This window comes from Leuresthes tenuis, unplaced genomic scaffold, assembly GCF_036924035.1.
Source record: "Leuresthes tenuis unplaced genomic scaffold, fLeuTen1.0.hap1 SCAF_10, whole genome shotgun sequence".
In the NCBI taxonomy this organism is placed as follows: Eukaryota; Metazoa; Chordata; class Actinopteri; order Atheriniformes; family Atherinopsidae; genus Leuresthes; species Leuresthes tenuis.
Window position 1 is genome coordinate 18,153,428 of NW_027325364.1, and position 21,154 is coordinate 18,174,581.

At 41.4% G+C, this 21,154-nt stretch overlaps 3 protein-coding genes across 6 annotated transcripts in view; 2 read left to right on the forward strand and 1 right to left on the reverse strand.

The window, feature by feature from the left end:
* Positions 1–21,154, forward strand: part of dscc1 (DNA replication and sister chromatid cohesion 1) — a 116,761-nt gene that overhangs the window by 54,379 nt on the left and 41,228 nt on the right. The gene's annotated exons all lie outside the window — the stretch shown is intronic.
* On the forward strand, positions 177–6,729 carry LOC140316679 (lipid scramblase CLPTM1L-like). 2 transcript variants are annotated; one of them, XM_072394605.1, is made up of 17 exons: positions 177–888; positions 1,298–1,389; positions 1,557–1,734; positions 1,850–1,971; positions 2,379–2,457; positions 2,580–2,697; positions 2,793–2,887; positions 3,019–3,103; positions 3,249–3,349; positions 3,435–3,485; positions 3,594–3,644; positions 3,734–3,816; positions 4,065–4,099; positions 4,238–4,293; positions 4,431–4,475; positions 4,573–4,706; positions 5,018–6,729. In XM_072394605.1, exons 1-17 carry the CDS (start codon positions 688–690, stop codon positions 5,076–5,078), a joined length of 1,587 nt encoding a protein of 528 aa, XP_072250706.1. In that variant the 5' UTR covers positions 177–687; the 3' UTR covers positions 5,079–6,729. The 2 variants fall into 2 exon arrangements, with proteins under 2 accessions (XP_072250706.1, XP_072250707.1); XM_072394606.1 differs by having other exon boundaries at positions 1,853–1,971.
* The window catches only part of LOC140316684 (focal adhesion kinase 1-like), a 54,266-nt gene continuing 43,185 nt past the window's right edge, over positions 10,074–21,154 (reverse strand). For 2 of the 3 annotated variants that reach the window (XM_072394615.1, XM_072394614.1), the window contains 10 exons: positions 21,029–21,106; positions 20,686–20,874; positions 20,102–20,227; positions 16,944–17,006; positions 15,164–15,203; positions 14,449–14,552; positions 13,056–13,211; positions 12,531–12,611; positions 12,345–12,430; positions 10,074–12,103 (listed from right to left, as the gene is read on the reverse strand). In XM_072394615.1, the coding sequence (XP_072250716.1) occupies positions 11,977–12,103; positions 12,345–12,430; positions 12,531–12,611; positions 13,056–13,211; positions 14,449–14,552; positions 15,164–15,203; positions 16,944–17,006; positions 20,102–20,227; positions 20,686–20,874; positions 21,029–21,106 (1,050 nt within the window). In that variant the 3' untranslated portion in view covers positions 10,074–11,976. Of the gene's footprint in view, positions 12,104–12,344; positions 12,431–12,530; positions 12,612–13,055; positions 13,212–14,193; positions 14,203–14,448; positions 14,553–15,163; positions 15,204–16,943; positions 17,007–20,101; positions 20,228–20,685; positions 20,875–21,028; positions 21,107–21,154 lie in introns of all 3 variants that reach the window. The other variant, XM_072394613.1, reaches the window with a different exon arrangement.

A 21,154-nucleotide genomic window follows, 5' to 3' on the forward strand; every position in this document is an offset into this window, starting at 1 on the left:
AATCACTCGGACTGCAAAGGCAAGTTTGTCACACAGAGCAGAGCAAAGACTGCAGGCCTCGTGAGATATTATATTATTCATAAAATAGAGGGCCATCATTTGAAAACAGAGAGGGGCACTAGGGGCTAATGCTAATCATTAACTTATAATGATAATATTGTCTTTGTGAAGAGGTTGGTCGTGTTAACTTAAAAAACAAAGACCTTTAAAGTTTTATTTTATGTATCGGTGACCCAATCGCAAACCCAAAGACAAACAATTAGTTTCTGAACGTCGTTTCTATTTTTCTGTGATAAAGGTCCAGCGTTGTGTCCAGGTAGCTTAAGTTACGGAAGAATTGCAGTCCCCAAATACAAACACGAATAAGATGTAATAAGATTACTCATTTTATGTTTTTATAACGTTCGACAAGGGTATTTTCTTGAATTGCTTTATTAATCTTTCAGTCTGTGGGTTCAAGATCAGTATAACAATGTGGGCGCTGCCAGCCGCGGAGGTTTTTGTCAGCATCAGCATCTCACTGCTGGCTGGATGCAGATAACCGGAAGGATGCTGCGGCACGGAGGAAGCGTGGGGATTATATTGTTTGATGCTGTATCCGATCATATTTTGTCGGGATCCTAAACCACACCACGTCTTTGTCTTTATTTGATTTTTTTTGTGGGGGAGGCTATAACGTGATTCGCCATGTTTCCATCGTGTTACTCTAAACCCGCGGATAGCGGAGGTAAGAGGAGCTCGGTTGGTAAGGTGCTGCTCGGGGTGTTTGTGGTATATATGCTCCACACCGCCTGGCTGCTGTACGGCTTCCTCAACACCAAACCCTGCGATGAGGGCAGAGGAGAGCTCTGCATCACCTCCTACCTGACAGCCAGAACCAGACTGCAGGTTTGCACGATTTTTATTTTCTTTTCTTTTTTTTTTTTTTACCTTGTGGTAAATAGACAAATCAGAGATAAGCAACATAACATGTTCAGTCTGAGCCACGATTTACATCGATAATAAAAGTCCATATATGTGAGCATTCAGAATAAGGATCCAGAATATTCTGAAACATAATTCATAGAGTGATCATTTCACTATGGCTTAATTATTTTTAACATAATGGTGTCTATGAAACATAATTCTGAGTTGTTTGTCAGTGGTTATTTCTGCCATGAAAAATGAATGGACATTTTTAGAACACAGTCTTATTTTTCTTTCTTCTTCAGATTATATTTCTGCTCCCACTTCACTTTTTTTTTTAAAAATCTGAAACGTTGAGTGCTTATATACTGTTCTCTGCCCCTGTATTCAGCTGAGTGTCTTTACCTGCCTCGTGCCAGACAACAGCCAGCTCAACCTCGCCGTGAGAGTAGACCCATTTGACCCCCAGTCTACGTTTCAGAGGTGGGTTTGATGCACTGAAACATGTGTTAACATGGACAAATATTATTCAGACGAGTCTGCCTGCCCATCACCGCCACAAGAGCAACCCTAAAGAAAATTATGGTGGCAACACTGCCACTGCATCTCTGTGTTTCTAACTTTTTCTAACATGTCTTTCCCCTCGACAGTCAGGTGAATATCTCTCTGCCAGAGGAGACTCGGGCCAATGGCACTCTGTATGCAGTTGTTTATGTTCACAAAGCTGGTGTTTCACCTCTGGAGGACAGAAGAGAAGTCCACTACGCAGCCCAGCTGACAACCTACATCACTCCTCCACACACCGACAGCCAGAAGGACACACTGACGGTAGCATGTAAACTCTATCTGTAATGCTGTGTGATATTTCAGCTTGATGCCACCTTTATAGTAGATTTACGCGTGCAGCTTCCCTGATGACAAATCATTTTCATGGCCCCATCAGCAGCCTGGATCTGGGAGTCCTGTATCACACTGGAGACCACACTTGTCAATCACTATGATGTCAGAGGACTTCAGCTTCAATAAGGCGGGGCTTCCAAGTGATGTGCGTCGCTACATGAGAGTGTAAGTCACATGGAGCAGTGAAAGAGCGGCTGACCTCTGCTGCTGCTGTGCATGCTTTTTTATTCTAGGCTTGAGGAAAAGCTATTCTCTGCAGTTGTATATCACAATCAAACATAGATATGCTTTTATTGTAGGAAATAAAACTATATTCTTAATAGCCTGGACCTGTTAAAAGCGTTTTGGGTGGAAATTGTGCTTCGCAGATTATGTGAGGAGTCGTCAGCAAGCATAATTTGTCAAGAAACTAAAAAGACAAAAAAAAAGTCTTCATAAAATGCCAATTAGGCCTGTCGGAACTCCCAACTGCAAAAACAAACTGTTTCAGTGTACTTGTGCATTTACTTTCACTGTCAAACTTCCCTGGTGCATCTGTTTAAATCGAACCTCCTGTCTGTCTCTTCTCACAGCTCTCAGGAGAGCAGGCAGATGATTTATCTGCCTCTGCTGCTGGTCAATGAGGTCAGCTTCAGAGTCCGAGACCTCGTGGTAGGAAAGTTTTTAACACAAAGTTTAACACACACTAATACCTACCAGTTGTCTTTTTTTTTTTTTTTTTTTTTTTAAATCAAGGTGGTCAGACGTGAATCTATCCATCCTTCTGTTGGCAGGAGATCAACAGCAGCACTGTGCAGCTCCCTCTGACTGTGTCCTATGAGGGAATCTCTCTGAGGAGATTCAGGTTTTGGGTCCATCTGCATGACATAGTTTATTCCCTTCGTCAGTTTGGTGAGTTTAGGAGATACAAGATGTACAAGAAGTTAACAGTTATACATATGGAGCTGTGGGCCACCATGACAGTACATGTGTATGTATTTATACAGGCTTCACAGAGGAAAACATAGATGAGATTAAAGAAACTCTTGTGGACTCCAACCTGTACCTGTTAGTGCTGACTGCACTCATCACAGCTTTACAAGTAAGAGAATTCAACATCAGTGGGGTACTAAGAATGGACTGTTTTAGCACCTAAAATGGACGCACAAACAGTCCAGATAATTAACAAATTAAGCTGTATAAAACAAAGAGTGCATTTTCATTTTCATACAGCTCATCTGTGAATTTCTGGCTCTTAAAAATGACATCAGCTCATGGAGGAAAAAAAAGAACATGACGGGAATGTCAAGGAAGTCAGGTAATAACCATCAGGCTAAAAGAATCTCTACTTTTTGAAATTTCCAGCATTCCAGAGAGACATTCGTCTCACCACATTTGACATAAATAGAAAGACAGAAGTACTGGGAAATATCAAACCAATCTTCCTCTTCCTCTGTTTTCAGTTTTGTGGCGTTGTCTCAGCACTTTGCTGATTTTCCTTCATCTGCTGGAGGAGACCAGCCTGCTGGTGCTCCTTCCTGTTGGACTGGGAGCGTGTGTGGAGGTAACTCACTCCAACTTGTTAAACAAATCAGAGTTGAATAGATCAATAAAGACAGCTTGAACCCAGTAACCTTTCATCTCTCCAGGTGTGGAAGGTGTTTAAAGTGTTTAATATCCAGTTTAGCAAGAAGCTTCAAGTGAGTATGGAACATTTACCCACCCATGTTCTCATTGGCTGCAACGTGTGTACAAAGACATAATCTCTGTGGTCTAAGTAAATCCTAAACTGCCATGGCCTCATGCAGATAAACAAGCTGGATGAAGAAGAACGAAAGACAGTGGAATATGATACTCAGGTATCTGTCTTTATCTTGTTCATCAGAGTTCTGAGTTTTATTTTCCTCAGGCTTTGTTTAATTTCAGTACTTTGTGGTTTCCCTTCTAGGCGTCCAGATACTTGTCCTACTTGGTGTTTCCTCTGTGTATCAGTGGAGCCGTTTTCTCACTGGCCTACTTACGCCAAAAGAGGTGAGCGGATGAGAAGATTCAACTCTCCTCATTGCCTGTTAATTAATTGCCCTTATATGATGTGTCCAAATGTCCCATTTTTTTTGCCACCACCTTAAACACACGCTCTTTCCTGGCATTATGCAGTCAGATTAATGTTAGAACTGAAAGTATGTTGAATACAAGTAAGATGTCTTAAGATGTAAATCACCTGTCGGAGTATGTGCTCATATCCACTATATTAACATCAAGTTATAATATGTTGACAGTTATTACTCCTGGTTGATCAACACTCTGGTAACTGGTGAGTTTTTCTTGCTTTCATCTTCGCATCAGCTCCATCATAGGATACATTTTACTGAACCCCTGGCAGAGTTCCTTTGAAGTTTTTATAAGAGACGCTAGTAGTGCTGGCACTTAACTTTCCCTCTCTTCCTCTCAGGCGTGTATGCATTTGGTTTCCTGTCTATGGTCCCTCAGCTCTTCATCAATCACAAGGTCTGATCAATTTGAGGCAATTCCTGCCGATTTATTTTTTATTTTTTGACAAACATTGACAACTGTGCTGTATGCTTAAAACCGTGTGTTTAAACTGCTGTCCACAATCTCTGTTTGGTCATCTCTCTGTTGAACAGCTGAAGTCTGTTAGTCACCTGCAGGGCACTGTGTTGATGTACAGAGTGAGTATTTATCCATCTCAGCTTCTTGTTGTGTATCCATTGTCAGATTCTTTCTGGACAATGTTATACTAACCTGACCACATTTTTTTTCCACCAGGGTGTGAACACGCTGATTTCAGATCTGTGCACCTGCGCCTCCTTTTTCTCCTCTTCTTTCTCCTTCTCCTCCTCTCATCAACTCTCCTGCTTCAGAGATGAGATCCTCTTCTTTCTGTACCTCTACCAGCGAAGGTACGACAATCCTAATGCACTACAATTCAAACACAAACAGCAGGCATTGGGGGTACTTAAGAGCCAAGAAATCATAGAAGAAAATCAAACACTACACAACACATCTATTTCATTCAGGTTAGCACCCTTGCATCATGTAGAATTTATGTTGCACTATTTTTCACTCCAGTATTGGTATATACTGCATAAAATGACCCAGAACATGTCTTCCTTTCCATTTGGATTATTTAAAATCTGCTTGGATTCATTTGTTATTAAAGTTGCTGAAATAAAACCAACAGCAATTTGCTGTTATGTCTTATCTTCACCAGACGTTACGTTCCTAAACCCAGAAGACGGGAGTCTGTTACCAAGAAACTGAAGACTCACTGAGGAGAAGACAGGTGGATGCACACAAAATGCCAGCTTTGTAAAGCAGACAGGAACTAATCAACACAGAAAATGTTAAACAGAGACACAGCCAGACAGGACACCTGCCCAAATGTGTTGCAGTACTTACAGACTGATCCGAGGCCAGCTGTTCCGTTTTAGACTCTGCACCAGGATTTAAAGGTGGAGCTGCTGCTTTTGGCTCGGCATTGATGGAGCCTCCCTTTAGTGCTGTGAGAAAGAGTGAACTCAATTTATTCTGGTTTATTTCTCAATAATTATTTCAGTCACTACTTATGATGCACACTTGCTTGAATTTGCTCTTTCTGAAGGCGATGAAGTGTCTTGTGTACTGTGAATTATTCATTTATAAATTAGTGCACCTTATAAAGTATTAATCTCTGCATCTCACTGACTTTTTTAAGGTCTCAGGGGCCTAAATGCGGATTCTCCCTTTAAAATTTACTTTACGACGCTGCAGATGTTTCTTTTTCCATTATTGCTTGCGGTGCATTACTATATGTATGTACAGAATATTCCATGTGCTTGTTCCAGCATTTCACTGAAGCACTGAACATCAACTTTTTTTATGACTGCATCATTTGATCAAATGGAAAACAATCTGGTTATCTTTTTACATCATATGACATTATTGCAATACAATTTAATTGATGGCTTTCGAAACCGGTCTGTTCTGAGTTGAATGTTAAATATAGCCCTGCCATTTGGACACTGCAGTACTTGACAAAACATGTCTGTAATTATGAACCTGCTGGGTTGCAAGCACATCTTTCAGATCAGCGACGACAACATCAGGCCCACAAAGTGAGGTCCTTTTTCTCTGATCGCACAGATTAAAAAGAACAAATAACTTAGGTGACATATCTGATGTGAGTTTACCTGCGTGGGTCAAAATGTGTTTCCAGCATCTTTGCTGTTGTGTATGAAGAGCAAAGACTTTGTCTTTTAAAAGAATGATGTTACAGCATTACCAGAGATGAACGTAGAAACGAAACATTTCTACCAGAGAGGGATGGAAAAAAGAGAACAAAATGAACAAAAACATGTGCAACATGTCCACAGATACGCATACAAACCATTTTGTGTCTATTTAGGATGTTCTGTGGAAACACAGTTTCACTTATAAGAGATAAAACAAGCAGTACAGCTGTTCAGCTGCTTGTTACCTTTCAGTCAGCACACAGACGCACTACACAGTTTGAGAAACACTGTAAATGGACTCACTACTTATGTTTGCTCCTTAGCCGTCTGAAGTGCTTCAACCCCGACTCAGAACCTTCAATCATTGTTTTCTTTTTTGAATAAATGGATGACAAAAAAAAGCTGTTAGTGACCTTGAGGTGCCTGTAAATGTGAACAAATCAGCTACCAGGTTAAGGGTTTAGTGTGTGTGTATGAATGAAATTACACGGCTTGACTCTTGGTGTTTTTTTTCCCTAAAAGATGAATGAATATTCTCAATGCGTTACCTTCAGATTGAGCATTGGGATGTGAAAGTTAATTGAAAGTGTATCCTTAAAAAGTGCTTGTGCATGTGTGTTGGGTGTGTCGTGGGTGTGTACATTCCTCTGAACAACAGCAGACAAAAACAATTGCTGTCATGCGTTTTGTGGGCATCATAACAGAGTGAACCTTTGATGTATATTGTAGATTAAAGATGGTTCCGTTTTTTGGGGTGTCTGTTCTTATTTGCGTATGTCTCCCTGAAAATGTAAGTGTTTGTCAGAGGAATTGGAAGTACACATACAATCAGAAGAAAATTAAATCATGGTTATTTTGAGAAACATGGTATCGGTGTGTTGACACCTTCGCTGTCTAACCTATTAAATACTTTGATTTATGATTTAGATACAAAGCTCTAATCTTACACTTTGTCTAATCCGAAGCTGACAAATATCTAAGAAGTCCTGCTGTACGGGTGGAGCTGCACACACCGAAAGTCATGACATAAGACCTGTTGGCTCGGCTCGTGTCTCTGATTGACAGTGGATAAAAAAGGAGCAAGTATCTGTGAAACCACAGTGAGGTGGAAGAATGTGAGACAATATGCAACCACTGACTTGTAAAAATGTTTTTACAAGTATCTTTCTCAAGCCATAACGGTAAAGAAAAAAAGTGAATCCATTAAATGTGACCATAAGATGCTTTAGTGTCTTTTTAGAGAAGGTTGCTTCACTGTGATATTAATTCTCAAAGTGCATTTTTGGGCTGTGGCTTATACTGGACACATACTTTCAGCTTTATGATATGATTGTGGCTGATGTGGGAGGAACAGCTTCAGGAGCTCCCTCTAAAACAAAACAGAGAAACTTAAAACTAACAGAGAGCAGAACACAACAGGTTGGACCGCAGACGCTCGGACGACAGCGAGCAGACTTTATCATCTGTTAACAGGATGGTGCTGCGTCTCGCATTCTTTTTCCTCCTCGTCTCTCCAGGTATGTGAATTTGCCTGAGAATAGTCGCACTCCATGAAACGGGACAGATTTATTTATTTATTTTATGCGAACATAGGGTGACAAATGTATAAATTCAGTCTTTGAGTTGTAACCAGAGATATAACGATAACTTGTGTTTATGTGAAGGATTTCAAGCCTTCTGCTGAAATTAGCCACGACTTCAAACTTCTTATGGACTTCATCATTTGTTCCAGCAGAAGCTTTATCATAGTAATATTGGAAATGCGTTAATTTAAAGATTTAAAACTAAAGATGACTTACTATTGCATTACCTTTCCACGCTTGGCCTGTCTGTTTCTCATCTGTGTACACAGTGTCATTTCTGTCTTTAAATTATTTATGGCAGTGTTTTACTGCAACAACTAGTCATGAGAAGCTTGAATCTTTCACAAGTCCATCGATTCACAAGAAAAATAGCATTTCACAGGTGTGAAAACTCTGAAACCTGTGTGAAACTAGCACTCTGAAAATGATATGCATCTAAATAACACATGATACAGGGCAATAGGCTGCCTTCACACAAAAATCAAGTTTTCATGTAAATATATACTTAGTAAGAAAGCTAAAGCATGTGTGTTTCAGACGGGAGCCATTTGCTTACCTTGCAACTGTCTGATATGAATATGATCACATGCAATCATCCAGATTGACTCAGCCATGTTGAAGTCAGCTTCATTTTCCACTGAAGACAGCCGATGGATCTAGTTGTTAATTTCGTCCTAACTGTAGCAGCTGTCCTGCCATCTTTAACTGTTTAACTCTAATACTGAGCTTACCAGACTGATCCTTTTGGATTGTAATACCCACATATCCCCCATTATTCCAAAGTTAAAGATTATACTATGCAACCGTAGGTTGTGTGCGTTAATGTGCAGTTTATATGTGGAACTGTCTAGGTGTGACCGATAGTAAGAGAGCTGTCAAACCGGACAGAGCCACACATACCAGTGAACGCAGCGCACGTGAAATGCCCCAAACACCACATGGATTTCTTTAATGTGAATTAATCACATGCGAGAGGTTGCATTTGGGTTTTTTTTGGTAGGTTGTTGCCTTGCTTTTATCAGATATTAGAAGTAAATCTTTACGCTGAGGAGAGCAGAACAAAAATCTCTGAATGGGCGGAACAACACACAACCTCTATGATTAAAGAAGCAAGTCTGACAAGTTAGACAGTGGAGGTGGCTCTCTTTCTACTTTGGACGCACTTCTATGTGAGTTTCTTGTACAAGACTGTTAATTACCCCCTTCTCCATAAGCACCAAGGTGACCAATAAATCCATATAAAAACTCCTACACGATAGGTTTAAACTTTTTTTTTGTGGAGCCCTACATTGTTGGACCATTGAATTGTAAAAACAATATTCCCAATCTTCAATTCAGTCAAGCAGATTCTTTTCAATTCAAATATATATATATTTTTTCAAAGATCAACTCTAACAATCATTTCTAAAGATTGTAACTTTTACCTCAATGACAAGTTTAGGTTGAGTTGATCATTTATGGTCAGATTGAGGGGGTTCTTATGTTAGATGTAGAGTTATCTGCTTAGCCATAGCCTTACATGACTATCAGCTTAAAATACGGATGTGTGACACCTTCAAATACGGTGAACCATTCAGAAATATTACCCACAATGACGTTGGTCGTGACCTCTGAAGCTGTTCCTGTGGTTGTGGCTTCTGACCATCATGCACTGACTCTAATGGCATGCAGTTTATCGCTTTATCTCTTTAATCTTCCTTTGGATCGTGTTTCTGTGCAGTGCTGTCGTTGAAGTGCTACGTGTGCAGTTCCTCGGCCACCAATGAAGAATGCAATCAGAACAGTCAGGAGTGTAAGCAGCCGCTTGACACGTGCATGATCATCGTGGACACTTTGGGTAACAGGCACAGAAATAATGCAATAATACTACTACTAATAATAATGAACATTAGGGCAGCTCATACCAGTCCGCAGCAACAACTCTGCTCAATAACTCCTTAACTGTAACTGTCCAGTGTTTTGATTCTTAATGCTGGATAATATTTTCTCATTTTCAAGTGGATACATTTCTGTGAAGTTCATTTTTGGTTGTATATCAAGTTCGATTATTGAAGGGAACTGTGTGTATTATTGCGTGTTCAGGGGTCATGAAGGCCATAGTGAAGCAGTGCGCCAGCCAGGCCACGTGCAGAGGAGCTGCCTCAACCGCGTCGGTCGACTCAGAGGGAAACGGAAATACCGTGAACTGCTGCAGTGGCTACGACTTCTGCAACTTCAGTGGAGCAGAGTCCATTCACACGCACGCGACACGGCTGCTCCTCACTGTCGGTGCTTTACTGCTGCTGTCGCACTGAGGTTCAGACACAGCAGTGCTTTCGCAGAGACAGCACTCTGAACAATCTGTTCGCCACATACCGCTTTGTGTAAATATTGTTTCAATCGACGGGAAACCGCTGTAAAAAGAAGTACAAAACTCTTATTTAAATGGGGGATTAAAAGAGGCACGCAAACATGAAATAAAAACTCTATCGTATAACCTTTCATCATTATTTTATTCTTTGTTTCTTCCTCCTATTTGACAAGATGGCCGATTTAGCCGAGAAGACAAAATAAAAACCAGTGTTTACTAGTACGAGTTCTGTACAATTCACCAGTGATACACACCAGTATAGCTTACAATATACCAACATGAGCAGATCTACGCAACAACATTAAGATAAAATAGATTGTTTTGTTTTTTTGTGTGTGTGTGTGTTGTTGTTGTTGTTTTGTTTTTTTTACATTTTAATCCATATAACACCCAGACATTTGATAGTTCAATTGCTGGTTAAACATGGACATCATATCTGGGTAAAACAGGATTAAAAAGGAGTTTAGGATGTGTTTTTTTTTCCTTTTCTTTTTTTTGGTGCTGTGCAAATAGGCTCCTCTCCATACCGGTATATCATGCTACACCAGTACAGTCACCGGTATGTTTCATATAGCATTATGTAACACTCCATATGGGGTCAAGATCAACGAAGACACATGTGATCAGCTGTATTTTCCGTTCAGTGTTTCTTTTGTGTCTGCAAGACAAGTTCCAGTCATGTGGCTCCACATTTCATGGGTGCGTTTGTCTCTCTGGAGACTATCGTTGGCAGGGACATTTTTAAATAGTTACACTAGACTTGCAAAGATTCCAGATGTGTGTGTATGTCTCTTGGTAATACAGCATTTGTGTCACTGCTGGGAGATAAGACCTAGAAAGGTGTAACATCAGACTTGTACGAGGACTATACCCGTCTTTTTTTTTTTTTCCATATTAGCTCATCAGTCCTTGCAGGGGCTGAATATATGCTTGTATTCCAATTTACAAACAGTTTTCAGAGGAAGAGGACGGTGACTGCTAAAACAACATAAAAAACATGGAGCCAGCCGATAAAGAAAGAGCAGACTAAACTGGGAAGTGGGAGGTTTCCTGCCTGTGGTGTTTATCCAGACAGATTTGGATTCTTCACATTTGTAGTCTTTAAAACCTGCTCAGAGAGGAGCTGAGGAAGACTGCAGGAAGAGAAGACCAGTGAGGTGGAAAAGTGAGCCAAACGGAGAAGAAGGAAGAGGATGGTGTGCTCTTTCTCCAGTCAGAAGAGCAGTGCTAAACTGTCCTGAAGTTTTAATCTGCTTTTCCTGTTCCTCCCTCCATCTCCTCTGTAATTTGAGTTTATAAATAAAAGATGGTGAGCCGGAGGGAACACAGGAGTCGAAGGAGACGTAAAGGGTGGAAGGCTGCTTTCCTGGACCAAACCGAGTCGAGTCTTCCTTGAACGTTGCCTTGTTGAAGCATCCATCCAAAGCATCAACACAGAATACAAAACATCAAGTCTGACTGTGCCATTTTCCACAGATCCACACATATGATCAACGTCAATGAGCACATTGACACGTCTAATGGCTGGTTTTCCAATCTCACTGTGAAGTTTCATAAAGATATGTTTCAGATCGATGGACTCCACTGAGACACCCGATGTCGGCAAATCAAGCTCAAATAAGCTCCCACGATAGTGTCGCATGCTGTCAGAAGTTTTGTCACCTGTTACGCCTCCAGATCCAGACCCAGAGTTGAAAAATCAATTCCTGTTATCCTCTCTGCTGTTCCTCCTCACGTCCCTGTAATCCAGTTCAAAGAGAGTGAAGCTGCCAAGTCTCTGATTCAGGAAGCGTTTTTGCTCTGTTCTTGAAAGTCACAGTGGTCGAGAATCTAATCCCAGCACAACCCAGGATCGAACATACAATGATTTTTTTCCCCCCCAGGGTGTGATCGCAGCAGAGGAGCGATTGTTCTCCAGTGTAAAGCAGTCGCACCCCTCAACTTTGCCAAATCCAGGAGTCTTAAGTTCTCCACAGGTACCGTAGAGGTGCTGAGTCTTCTGGGAGTCAGCTCAGCCAGCGGGGGGCTAGTGCGGGCGGGAGTGGGCCATCATCTTGAGCCGAGATTGGTCGATGACGTCCAAGAGGTTCTTGGCATCAACGGCAAGTGCGTGAGCCGCTGTGAGCATCTGCTTCTTGTAGTCCTGCTGGAGACTGAGAGCACAAAAAGGAACATTTAGTAAGCATTACATTACTATGTGTGGAGATGCAGCCTCTACTAGAGGTAAAATATATTTTAAAAAAGCAAATGTGTTAAACAGCAGTGCGCACTGATGAGTTGCTGTCAGAGACAACACTTCCAGAGGCCTTTTACTATGTTTTCTTGTAGCTGACAGAACACTAGCTGTCACAGAAAGCTATTCTTTGTATACATAGTAATGTTGTTGGCACCTACCTGGTCATCACATATTGTTGGGCTAACTTCATCTTCCCGATCAGCTCTGCCAAGTCAGAGTTCAACAGCTTCTGTGCCATCTCAATCTGTTGAGTAAAGCAGAGTGTGGCACATAGAGCTGTTGGTTAAACCAGGAGATTTAAATCAGTCCAACACAACAAGTGTGCCAGAGTGTATTTTTTTTACCTCTCTGTGTGTACTGGCTGGAAGTTGAGGTAGAGTCTCATCTACTGTGGCCAATAATGTCCTCAGTGCAAGACCAACATCCTGAACAACAGAAACACAAATAAATTAGATTTCAAAACGCACAACGTATAAAGATTATGATCAGACTTGGCGATATCAGTCATTTCAGACACCAACAGAAACTACAGCTGCATCTAAATGGCTACAAATGCATCTGAGCTGGCTGTCAGATTAAAAATCCTCTTTGCATAAATCTGGTATCATTTACTGAAATGGGCTGTTCAGGCTGTTTATCTTAAGGAAGAACAAAGCCTGTGCAAGAGCCTTGGAATGAAGAGTAAACATTTTATAGTCTCAATAAAAGCAGTTTATTTTTAATGCTTCTGCTGAGACTGTGAAAATGCAGCAGAACGTCACAAGAATACATATCAACACCGTGAGGTGAATTTAAAAATAACAAATGAATAATGACTAGTGAGTCTCAAAACCTGAATTTAAAATGTACTGGGAGGACATGTGCGTTACCTTGACCATGGGTACATATTCTTCTGGTGGAGCAGGCTGAATCTTGCTTGACATCTCAATCACAGCTTTGACCAACCCTGTCACATTCTCGTACACTTTGTCGTTCGAGCGGTCCAGATTGGCTGTGGGAGGCGGGCTAATCTCCTGAGGCTGCAGCTGAACGATGAGAGGATAAAAGGCAGTGAGTGACGGCTGACTAAACGAATGGGAAAAACAACTGATGGAGGGACAAAAGCAAAAAAACGAAGATCTCTCAGATTGAAAAAAAAACAACAACATTTCTTATCAGAGCGATCCGCACAGATCCTGTGAGGATGTCTGTTGAGATGCACAGATTAATGATGCTCTTCTTAACCAAGAACCATCTGCCCTCATTTACATCAACTAAGATAATCACAACTTCCTCAGTGCTGATAATATTTTCATGGTATCAGGTGCAGAGGAGAAGCTGCTGAAATCTTAAAAGGAATTAACTAAGTCACTGAGGTAGACTGATGAGTAGATTAATTAGATTAGTGAGCAAATTAATTAATGACTGACTGATGACTGATGATGATTTGGATCCTCAATGCTTAAAGAACCACAGCAGACAAATGTTAATAGATGTAGCTCTCAATTCTGGCCATTAGATGGCAGTATCGCACTGATGATGACAAATTCAAGCCAAAAAGGATCTTCAAACAGATCGGGAATGGCCCTACTCTCCGATCTGCGTCTGACCTCTCCTGACCATCTATACGCCCCCAAATTTTGAATACCTGTAACTATGTATGTATAAAATATAATCCTATGAACAGTTTCTTTATATACTGATCACGAGGAAAGGCTTCAAAAACCTTTTAATAATGTCAACAAAATTAATTAAGTTTGACAAGAGTAACACGGGCAGCCTCCTCTGTCTAGTTTTATAACAGTTTAAACGGTGCTTAACAACTTAATAACCAGAATTAGATGTTAGCCTGAAGGAAAAAAGACTATCAAAACCAATAGACAACAGGGATGACTGCAGGAACAGAATCAGCGGATTCAAATGTTGATAATACAGAATGTGATTAGTTGAACAGAGAAATCAAGGACCTGATAGACCAACCGGTCGACAAGACGCACAGTAAACACACACAGACAGTGTGCTGCTTACCCGCCAGGGCTAGGGGTCAACAGTAAGGCAGAGAAGAGGAGGAGGAGGAGGAGGAGGAGGGGGAGGAGGAGGGGGAGACGGAGCAGCCAAAGAAAAGAAGATAAAAAGGAAAATATTAATGCTGTCAGCATTAAAAACATGCGTGCATAACTAGTAAATGTTGTATCCTTTCGTGTGTGCATGTTGCCGTTTCAGGTGTTCTTACAAATGTGAGTTTTTGCCGTTGTTATGTACATCATTTATGCGCACGTGTACCTTCACTCCATCGTTGTAGCTGTCTCCAGTATTTAGACAAGCCAGACTACCCACTTGGCTCTGGGCCCCCGGTCGGGGGGGTTTCTTTGGGGGGGCCGCATGCTCTGCAGGAAACCAAAAGTAAATGTAAAAATGTCTTCCTCAGGTGCTGTTGTTGGTTAATTTAATCATTTCCTGTTTTCCCTTTTTCATGTTGGACAATGATCTGTTAAATGATCAAATAAAGAAATAATCTATCAACCTGGATGAGACAAGCTTTCCAATCGATACAAGAAGTAATGAGGAAAATTGGTTTAGGAAACATAGAAAAACCTTGTGTTTTCTATTTTCTCTGAGCTGGGCACGGTTTGATAAATTCCCACAGCATGTTGAGCCAAATATGCTGTCTGGATCCAGTTACGCAGAGGATGATTTCCTCAGTAGCAGAAGAATAGACTTCACAATCGGATTCGTCATAATGAAGCAACAGGCTGTAACCTCTGCAGGCAGACAGTGCTACACACAAACTAACACTTGAGCTTCTTTGTTAAAGAAAGAAAAGGATGGCTACACGATCTGTGCAGTGAGAGGGGATAACAGAGCTGAGAGAGATGTTAAATGTGGGAGCGACATATTTTGGGAGATTAAGGAAGAGAGAGGAGCAAAAAAAACAAAACAATAGTGGTTATGTGTCTGAATTATGTGGTTATGGGAATTCTGGAAGCCTGTCAATTACCTGGTTTTCCGACGGGTTGGTATATGTGCTGATTTCCTGTCTGTGAAAAAAACAAAAAAACAAACAAACACAACATTGGTTTAGCAAGTGTACAGTCACAGACATAATCAGAGGCTCGGCAGGAAATTAGAACTCCACAGACAAAAAAAAAACAAAAAACCACCAGCGGTCTCTGAGAAGAGAAGAGATTCCAATTTAATTCTGTCACATGGCACCAATTCTCAATTCGTAAGTTCACAGTCGTTTCCACTTGAGGAGCTGTCTCCGTTTTCACTGGTGTGTGGTCTGTGTTACTTTTGTTAACAAGAATGTTCTGCGGTGCTACGCAGGGAAAACAAAGAAGTCTTTTCCTGGCTTAAGAGCTGGAAGGTAATTGAAAATGTCCTCATGATTTGATGGCTGTGAGCATAAGACGATGCCCACAAACTCTCTAGCGGTGCCAAGCATTTTCATATCCACTTTGTTGTATTATTCCTGCATCTGTGCTGTTTTCTCTGTGTGAGAAAACAGCACAGATGGCTTCAAAATCCTTGGTGCCATCGGAGTGTTGTGGTCTGACAACCGACACCCAAAAATACTCCAGTACAGTAATTTACACACACGCACAAACTGGGAGATTTTCCCACCGCAAGCCACAGCCATTCAATGGGAGGAGGACAAGCAGAGAGATGAATTACAGAGACGGAAATATCTGGCCCGTGGCAACTTCAGACTGCTACAACAACTTCTGCTGGAATCAGGGAAATAACACATGTCAACAATCGGCTCAGTGTTCAGCTCTGCAGACTCCAGTTTTGGGAAAAAGTTACACATGAGCTCTGACCAACAACGGAGTTAAGATCCAGGATCAGAAAACATTATCCCCAGAAGAAATAAGGGAGGAAGTTTTCACAACCGTCGGGGGTGTTAACAGCATGTAATCATCAGTGTGTTTTGTGAAATGAGCAAATTTTGTTCATCAAAAAGTGCACAATTCAAAAAAGTGGTTTAGTCTCTCAAATTATTAGAAATGACACAGGCCAGAAATTCCATCTGCTCTAACAGAACAAAAAAACAAACAAAAACAATTCATGATTTGAAACCATGGTTAAAAAAAAAATAAAAAATCATCACAAACCAAACAATGTTCAGTTTATGAGACAATGAAAAGTCTTAAAAGTTTAAATGTTTTATTCCTGCAACCTATAAGCTACCAACAGGGCAGCAGAACACCCCGTTAACGCATGTGACACTCAAAGTTTTGGCTCTACGAGACCACATCCTCCTCTAATTAAGCTTTTCACACTCTTAAATGAATAGACCCGTGGCGAAGACTGATAAACTACTGACGAACAGCATGCTGAGCAACTGTGGGCAGCACTGAGAAAGAAAGACGATGGACAGCTTACTTCTCTTGCAACAGACTTCTAATAATATCCAGTGATGCTGTGAGAATCCATTGACCCCACATTGCTGACCCCACCCCCCAAGAGGTCACTTCCTCTCCCTGGATTGATACTCTCAGCTCGAATCAAAACAAACAGATTCAGCAGCTCACTGCAGACGAGTCCGACCACAACACCGACTAGTTAACATTCATCTTTAACAGACATCCTCCTTGCTTAGAAACACACAAACAGCTAAGAAAAATGGTTGCAAAGGGTCATAATTATGACAGAGAGCGCTTAAAAGTACCAGACTCTGACAACATGGATATTGGATGAGGGTAACTAACACAGAGATGGATGGAGCCAAAAAACAGCCACAGACCGAAAAAAATAAGAATGAAAAAGTTACTCACTGGGGGTTGGAGTCCACTTTCCTCTCTGTCCAGACTCCCTCTAGAACTCCTTGTGTCTGGTTTCTAAGAAAGCACAAACAAGCACAAGCCTTAGATCTCCATATCTCAACAGCAGTTGCTCACGATGTATTTCAAACTGCAGTCAATGCGATATCTTTAAAGATCATTACAGTTGTGTGATCATAGAGGCTATTAAGGTTAGAAGAGATGTTTGGGTTTGTTTTTCCACAGTAAAATGAGTCACATTTCTTTTCTACTTGTGACTTTACAAGTGCAAGATTTTCATTAGCGCTACATGCTCCGAGGCAAAGCTGTTTTTATGGACTTCAAACGGCGCAGTGGCCCCTGCTCTTGTCACATTCGCGCCGTGTCGGGTGCAAACTCTTTCCCTTAATTCAGCGGATTTACTACTTCATCAGATTTTTGGATTCAGACAAACTATTTTGATCCAAATTCTTAAAACGAATGCCTAAACTAAGGAAATGAATGACTGAACTTCACCAAGAAATAAACAAACGTATCCTTTTCAACAGATCTCAGTTAAAGATAGAACACGCTGTCCAAATCTGCAGAAAACAGAAGAATCAGCGCTTTAGGAGCTACCCGTGGGTATGCAACCCTAAATGCCAACAAATGAAGCCAACATAACACTGGTAACCTCTACTCATGCAACACAACCAGACCATTTCACCAGCTCTCTCTCGCACACCCATCCTCACATACCAGTTTTCCAAGACAGGACTTGAAGACCAGCATTGCCCTTGAGTTCATCAAAAGTTGCCTGATGAATCGTTTGTGTCCGGGATGTCTGGTGTTTCGTCTTTTGTTATCTTCTGATCTCACAAAATCATTCCGCCTCCGTTTGAATGTTTTCCTGTCTGTCTGTTGCCTGCCTGTATCCTCGTCTGTGCCAGCAGCTTCATCAAGAAAAGAATTCAGATTCAACTCCAGCTTCCTGCCTCCAGCATACTTATATCTGACTCCGACAAACAGAGAGTGAAGGAGAGGAGAAGGAGGAGGGAGGACGGATGGAGAAGGCTGCCAACGAGCTGTCTACTCTTCTTTCCTAAACTCTTCAGCCTTTCTCCTCCCCTTCTCACTGAAGTAAAGCTGTTATAAAAAAAAAAAAACAGCCAGCCTACAATGCACACTTTCACATGCGCGTGCTCACACACACACTTAATGCCTCCTCAGCTTTTCAGCAATCTTGTGTGTTGTCGGTTAGTGGTTATGGGTCAAAGACAGACTGTTGACTGGGCTGTCAGAGTCTGTAAGTCTATCATTAAGCCTGGAATTCACACAGGCCACACCTGCCTACAAACTCACTCTCTCTCTCTCTCTCTCACACACACACACACACACACACACAATAAAATTCCTGGGGAAGAAAAAAGGCAGACAGCTACTTCTTTCAGTGTTCACAGAAAAATGCACAAGCAAGAAGCCCTCCTCCCTCTTGTCAACGTTGTCTTTCTGTCAGTGAGTCTATCTATCAAAAACAACATACACTTGATCTCCCGGGCAGTGTCTAATCATGTATCTTTTTAAAAAAAATCTTTTTGTGTCTGAGTTTAAAGAAGTAAGCATTTAACAGTCTTCCATTCAAAATGGGATTTCCTTTCAAATTGGTCCGAGAAGCCAAAGATAAGACGGCCGTGTAAGTTGCTACTTCCCAAAACAAAAAAAGTGACAACATTTAGTACATTTAGCACAACTAAAGCTTCAACAGAAGTTAATTCAAGAGAACTCTGAAACTGTTAAATGCAGGGGGAAAAAAATGTCATATCACAAGACACCGCAGAGGGGCTTGGCTGTGTACACAGTCATGGTAGCATAAGGAGGCAATCTGCCATTAAAGAATCCTGAAGAGAAATCTACAGGAGAGGCCATGATTTATGTCCCGGAGCTCCCCCAAACAAGCCAAATGTCTGCTAAAGTGGTGAAAAAACGATCCAGCCAGTCTTAGTGTCGCGCTGACTCGAAACCTCGGGTCAAATAAAAATTAAGGAGGATATTGCACATATTACCAGGAAAGGTGAGCACTAACACAGAAGTGAGTCAATAATAGTAGGTGTCGTGAAACCCTGTACATACAGGCAGATTCATGGAAAATATTTCTAAACCTCAATGAGCACCTTAAAGTTTTCAAAATATTTCCCCCCAAATCAGACATGATAAATGTGGGATTTGTATCGCAGCATGACCATTGATACAGTTGTGGGCCTCTTTTTTAAATTTTTAACATCATATTGCACAAAACTTGGAATATCAACATAGTCGATGACAAAAGTCAGCATAAGTGACCAATCAGAGCGGGTTCAGCAGGCCTTTTGGGGAAAATGGGTGGTCTCTCCAGCTTCTGTCTTCACATGCAGTGTGTAAATATACAGAAAAATGTCACTGCACTCGCTGCCTTATGGGAAATCCAAAAGGTCGTGGATTCAGTGTGTTTCTCACCCCCCCAATGGACTGAATGCAAATATTGATGATGGAAAGTGCCCTTAAAGAGTACAAACACCTTCAGTAAGACATATTGTCAAGTTATGGCTTAGGTAACGTAATTGAAAATACGAGTACATTTAAATTTGTTTATGTCAAAATGGTTTGATGGTGTTTTGCTTTTTTGTGTGCTTTCACATGTTTCCATCTCACTGAGCTCTCAGGGCCACTGTAAAAATGTAAGCATATCCTAATCTAATCTTGTTGGTAAAGTAAACCAATGAGTGTAAGTTTATTGTGCTGAGACGCTGATGATTTAAAAAAAAAAAAGAACAGACAATGATGAGAATTTGAACATGCACTGAGTAACTAATACAATGGAGCATGCACAACGTTACTGTGAATAAGGCAAATATACAGAGTTGTTTCTTTATGTCCACAATTATGCAGATTCACTGTGCTGTTTTTCGATCTTTATGCTCATTCGAGAATAAAATTAATTTGCAGCAGTTTGTTTTCATCACATGTAAGCAAACTGAAATATAGAGTTAATTTAAGTTCAGATGTGCAAACTGTGCTCACATTACAGCAGCGATGTGAAGCCACTAACAACATACCGTGAATCAAACGAGACCAGCTGCTAAATGTACTGTTTAAGTGATGTGCATGTGCCAGATGTGCATGAGCGCATGTTGCGTTGTGTGTGCGGTGTGTGTTACCAGCAGCCTTTCCTCCTGTTCCAGCCACCTCTGATCCTCCTCCATCTGCTGCTGTTGTATCATCAGCTGTTCCTCCATTAACAGGCACTGCTGTTCTACACACTGCTGCATGTCTACTTCCCTGTCCTACGCGCACACACACACACACACGAAAACAAAAGTGCAACAAAAGACAAGCGGAGCACAACAGACATGCACACCGACACAGGAAAACATACAAACGCATACACATGAAGAGAAACATGCACACGGACAAGACAGAAACAACGCAAACACCAGACTGATGAGAAGCTGAGCTCAAATGGTGGACGTGCAGTAACAGAAAATAATGAACGGCAATGAGGTGTTGACGTGTACCAGAATTTAAATGTAAACTGGGAGCCAAACCTTGTGAATTCATGTATAGGCCGCAAATTTTGTGCTCAATGTTACATGTCTATTTTTTATGTTAAAAAAAAAAAAAAGAGTTTTTACTCCCAACGACTGAGCATTTTAACTGTATTCACACGGATTTATTTAACGAGCTGTGACCGTGACAAAAAAACCCAAAACATTTCTACCTGTGTGTGTAAAACTGGTCCTACCTCCACTACAGAGCCCCAGAGCGCCATGTCCGGTCCATGCGGCTGGGGAAGGTGCTGCGCGTGCGAGTGCGAGTGGACGTGGTGGCGGGGGTGTGTGTGTGCGTGGTGTGTGTCCAGCATAGCAGCTTGTGGGGGGTACAGGGCGCTGGGCACCGAGGGGAGCGTGTGAGGGCCTGGATACGCCGCCATCTGATGCAGAGTTAGAACAGATATAAAGACACTTGGTAACACGGGAACCAGTTCTCTTTTAACACCTTATTTAAATGTTTTAACATGCTTTGAGTTTTGGAGTTACACAGTACGTACTAACCAAGAAGAAGACTCAATGGGTTTGTCTACATACCTGGTAGTGTCCAGGATGCTGGGGACTTGGGTAGAAACCTTCACTGGAGCGAGGACTGGGATAGCCTGGCCTACTCGGCTATAGACAGAGACAGAAGAAAAGAAAGAGAGAACGAAATGAAGAGAA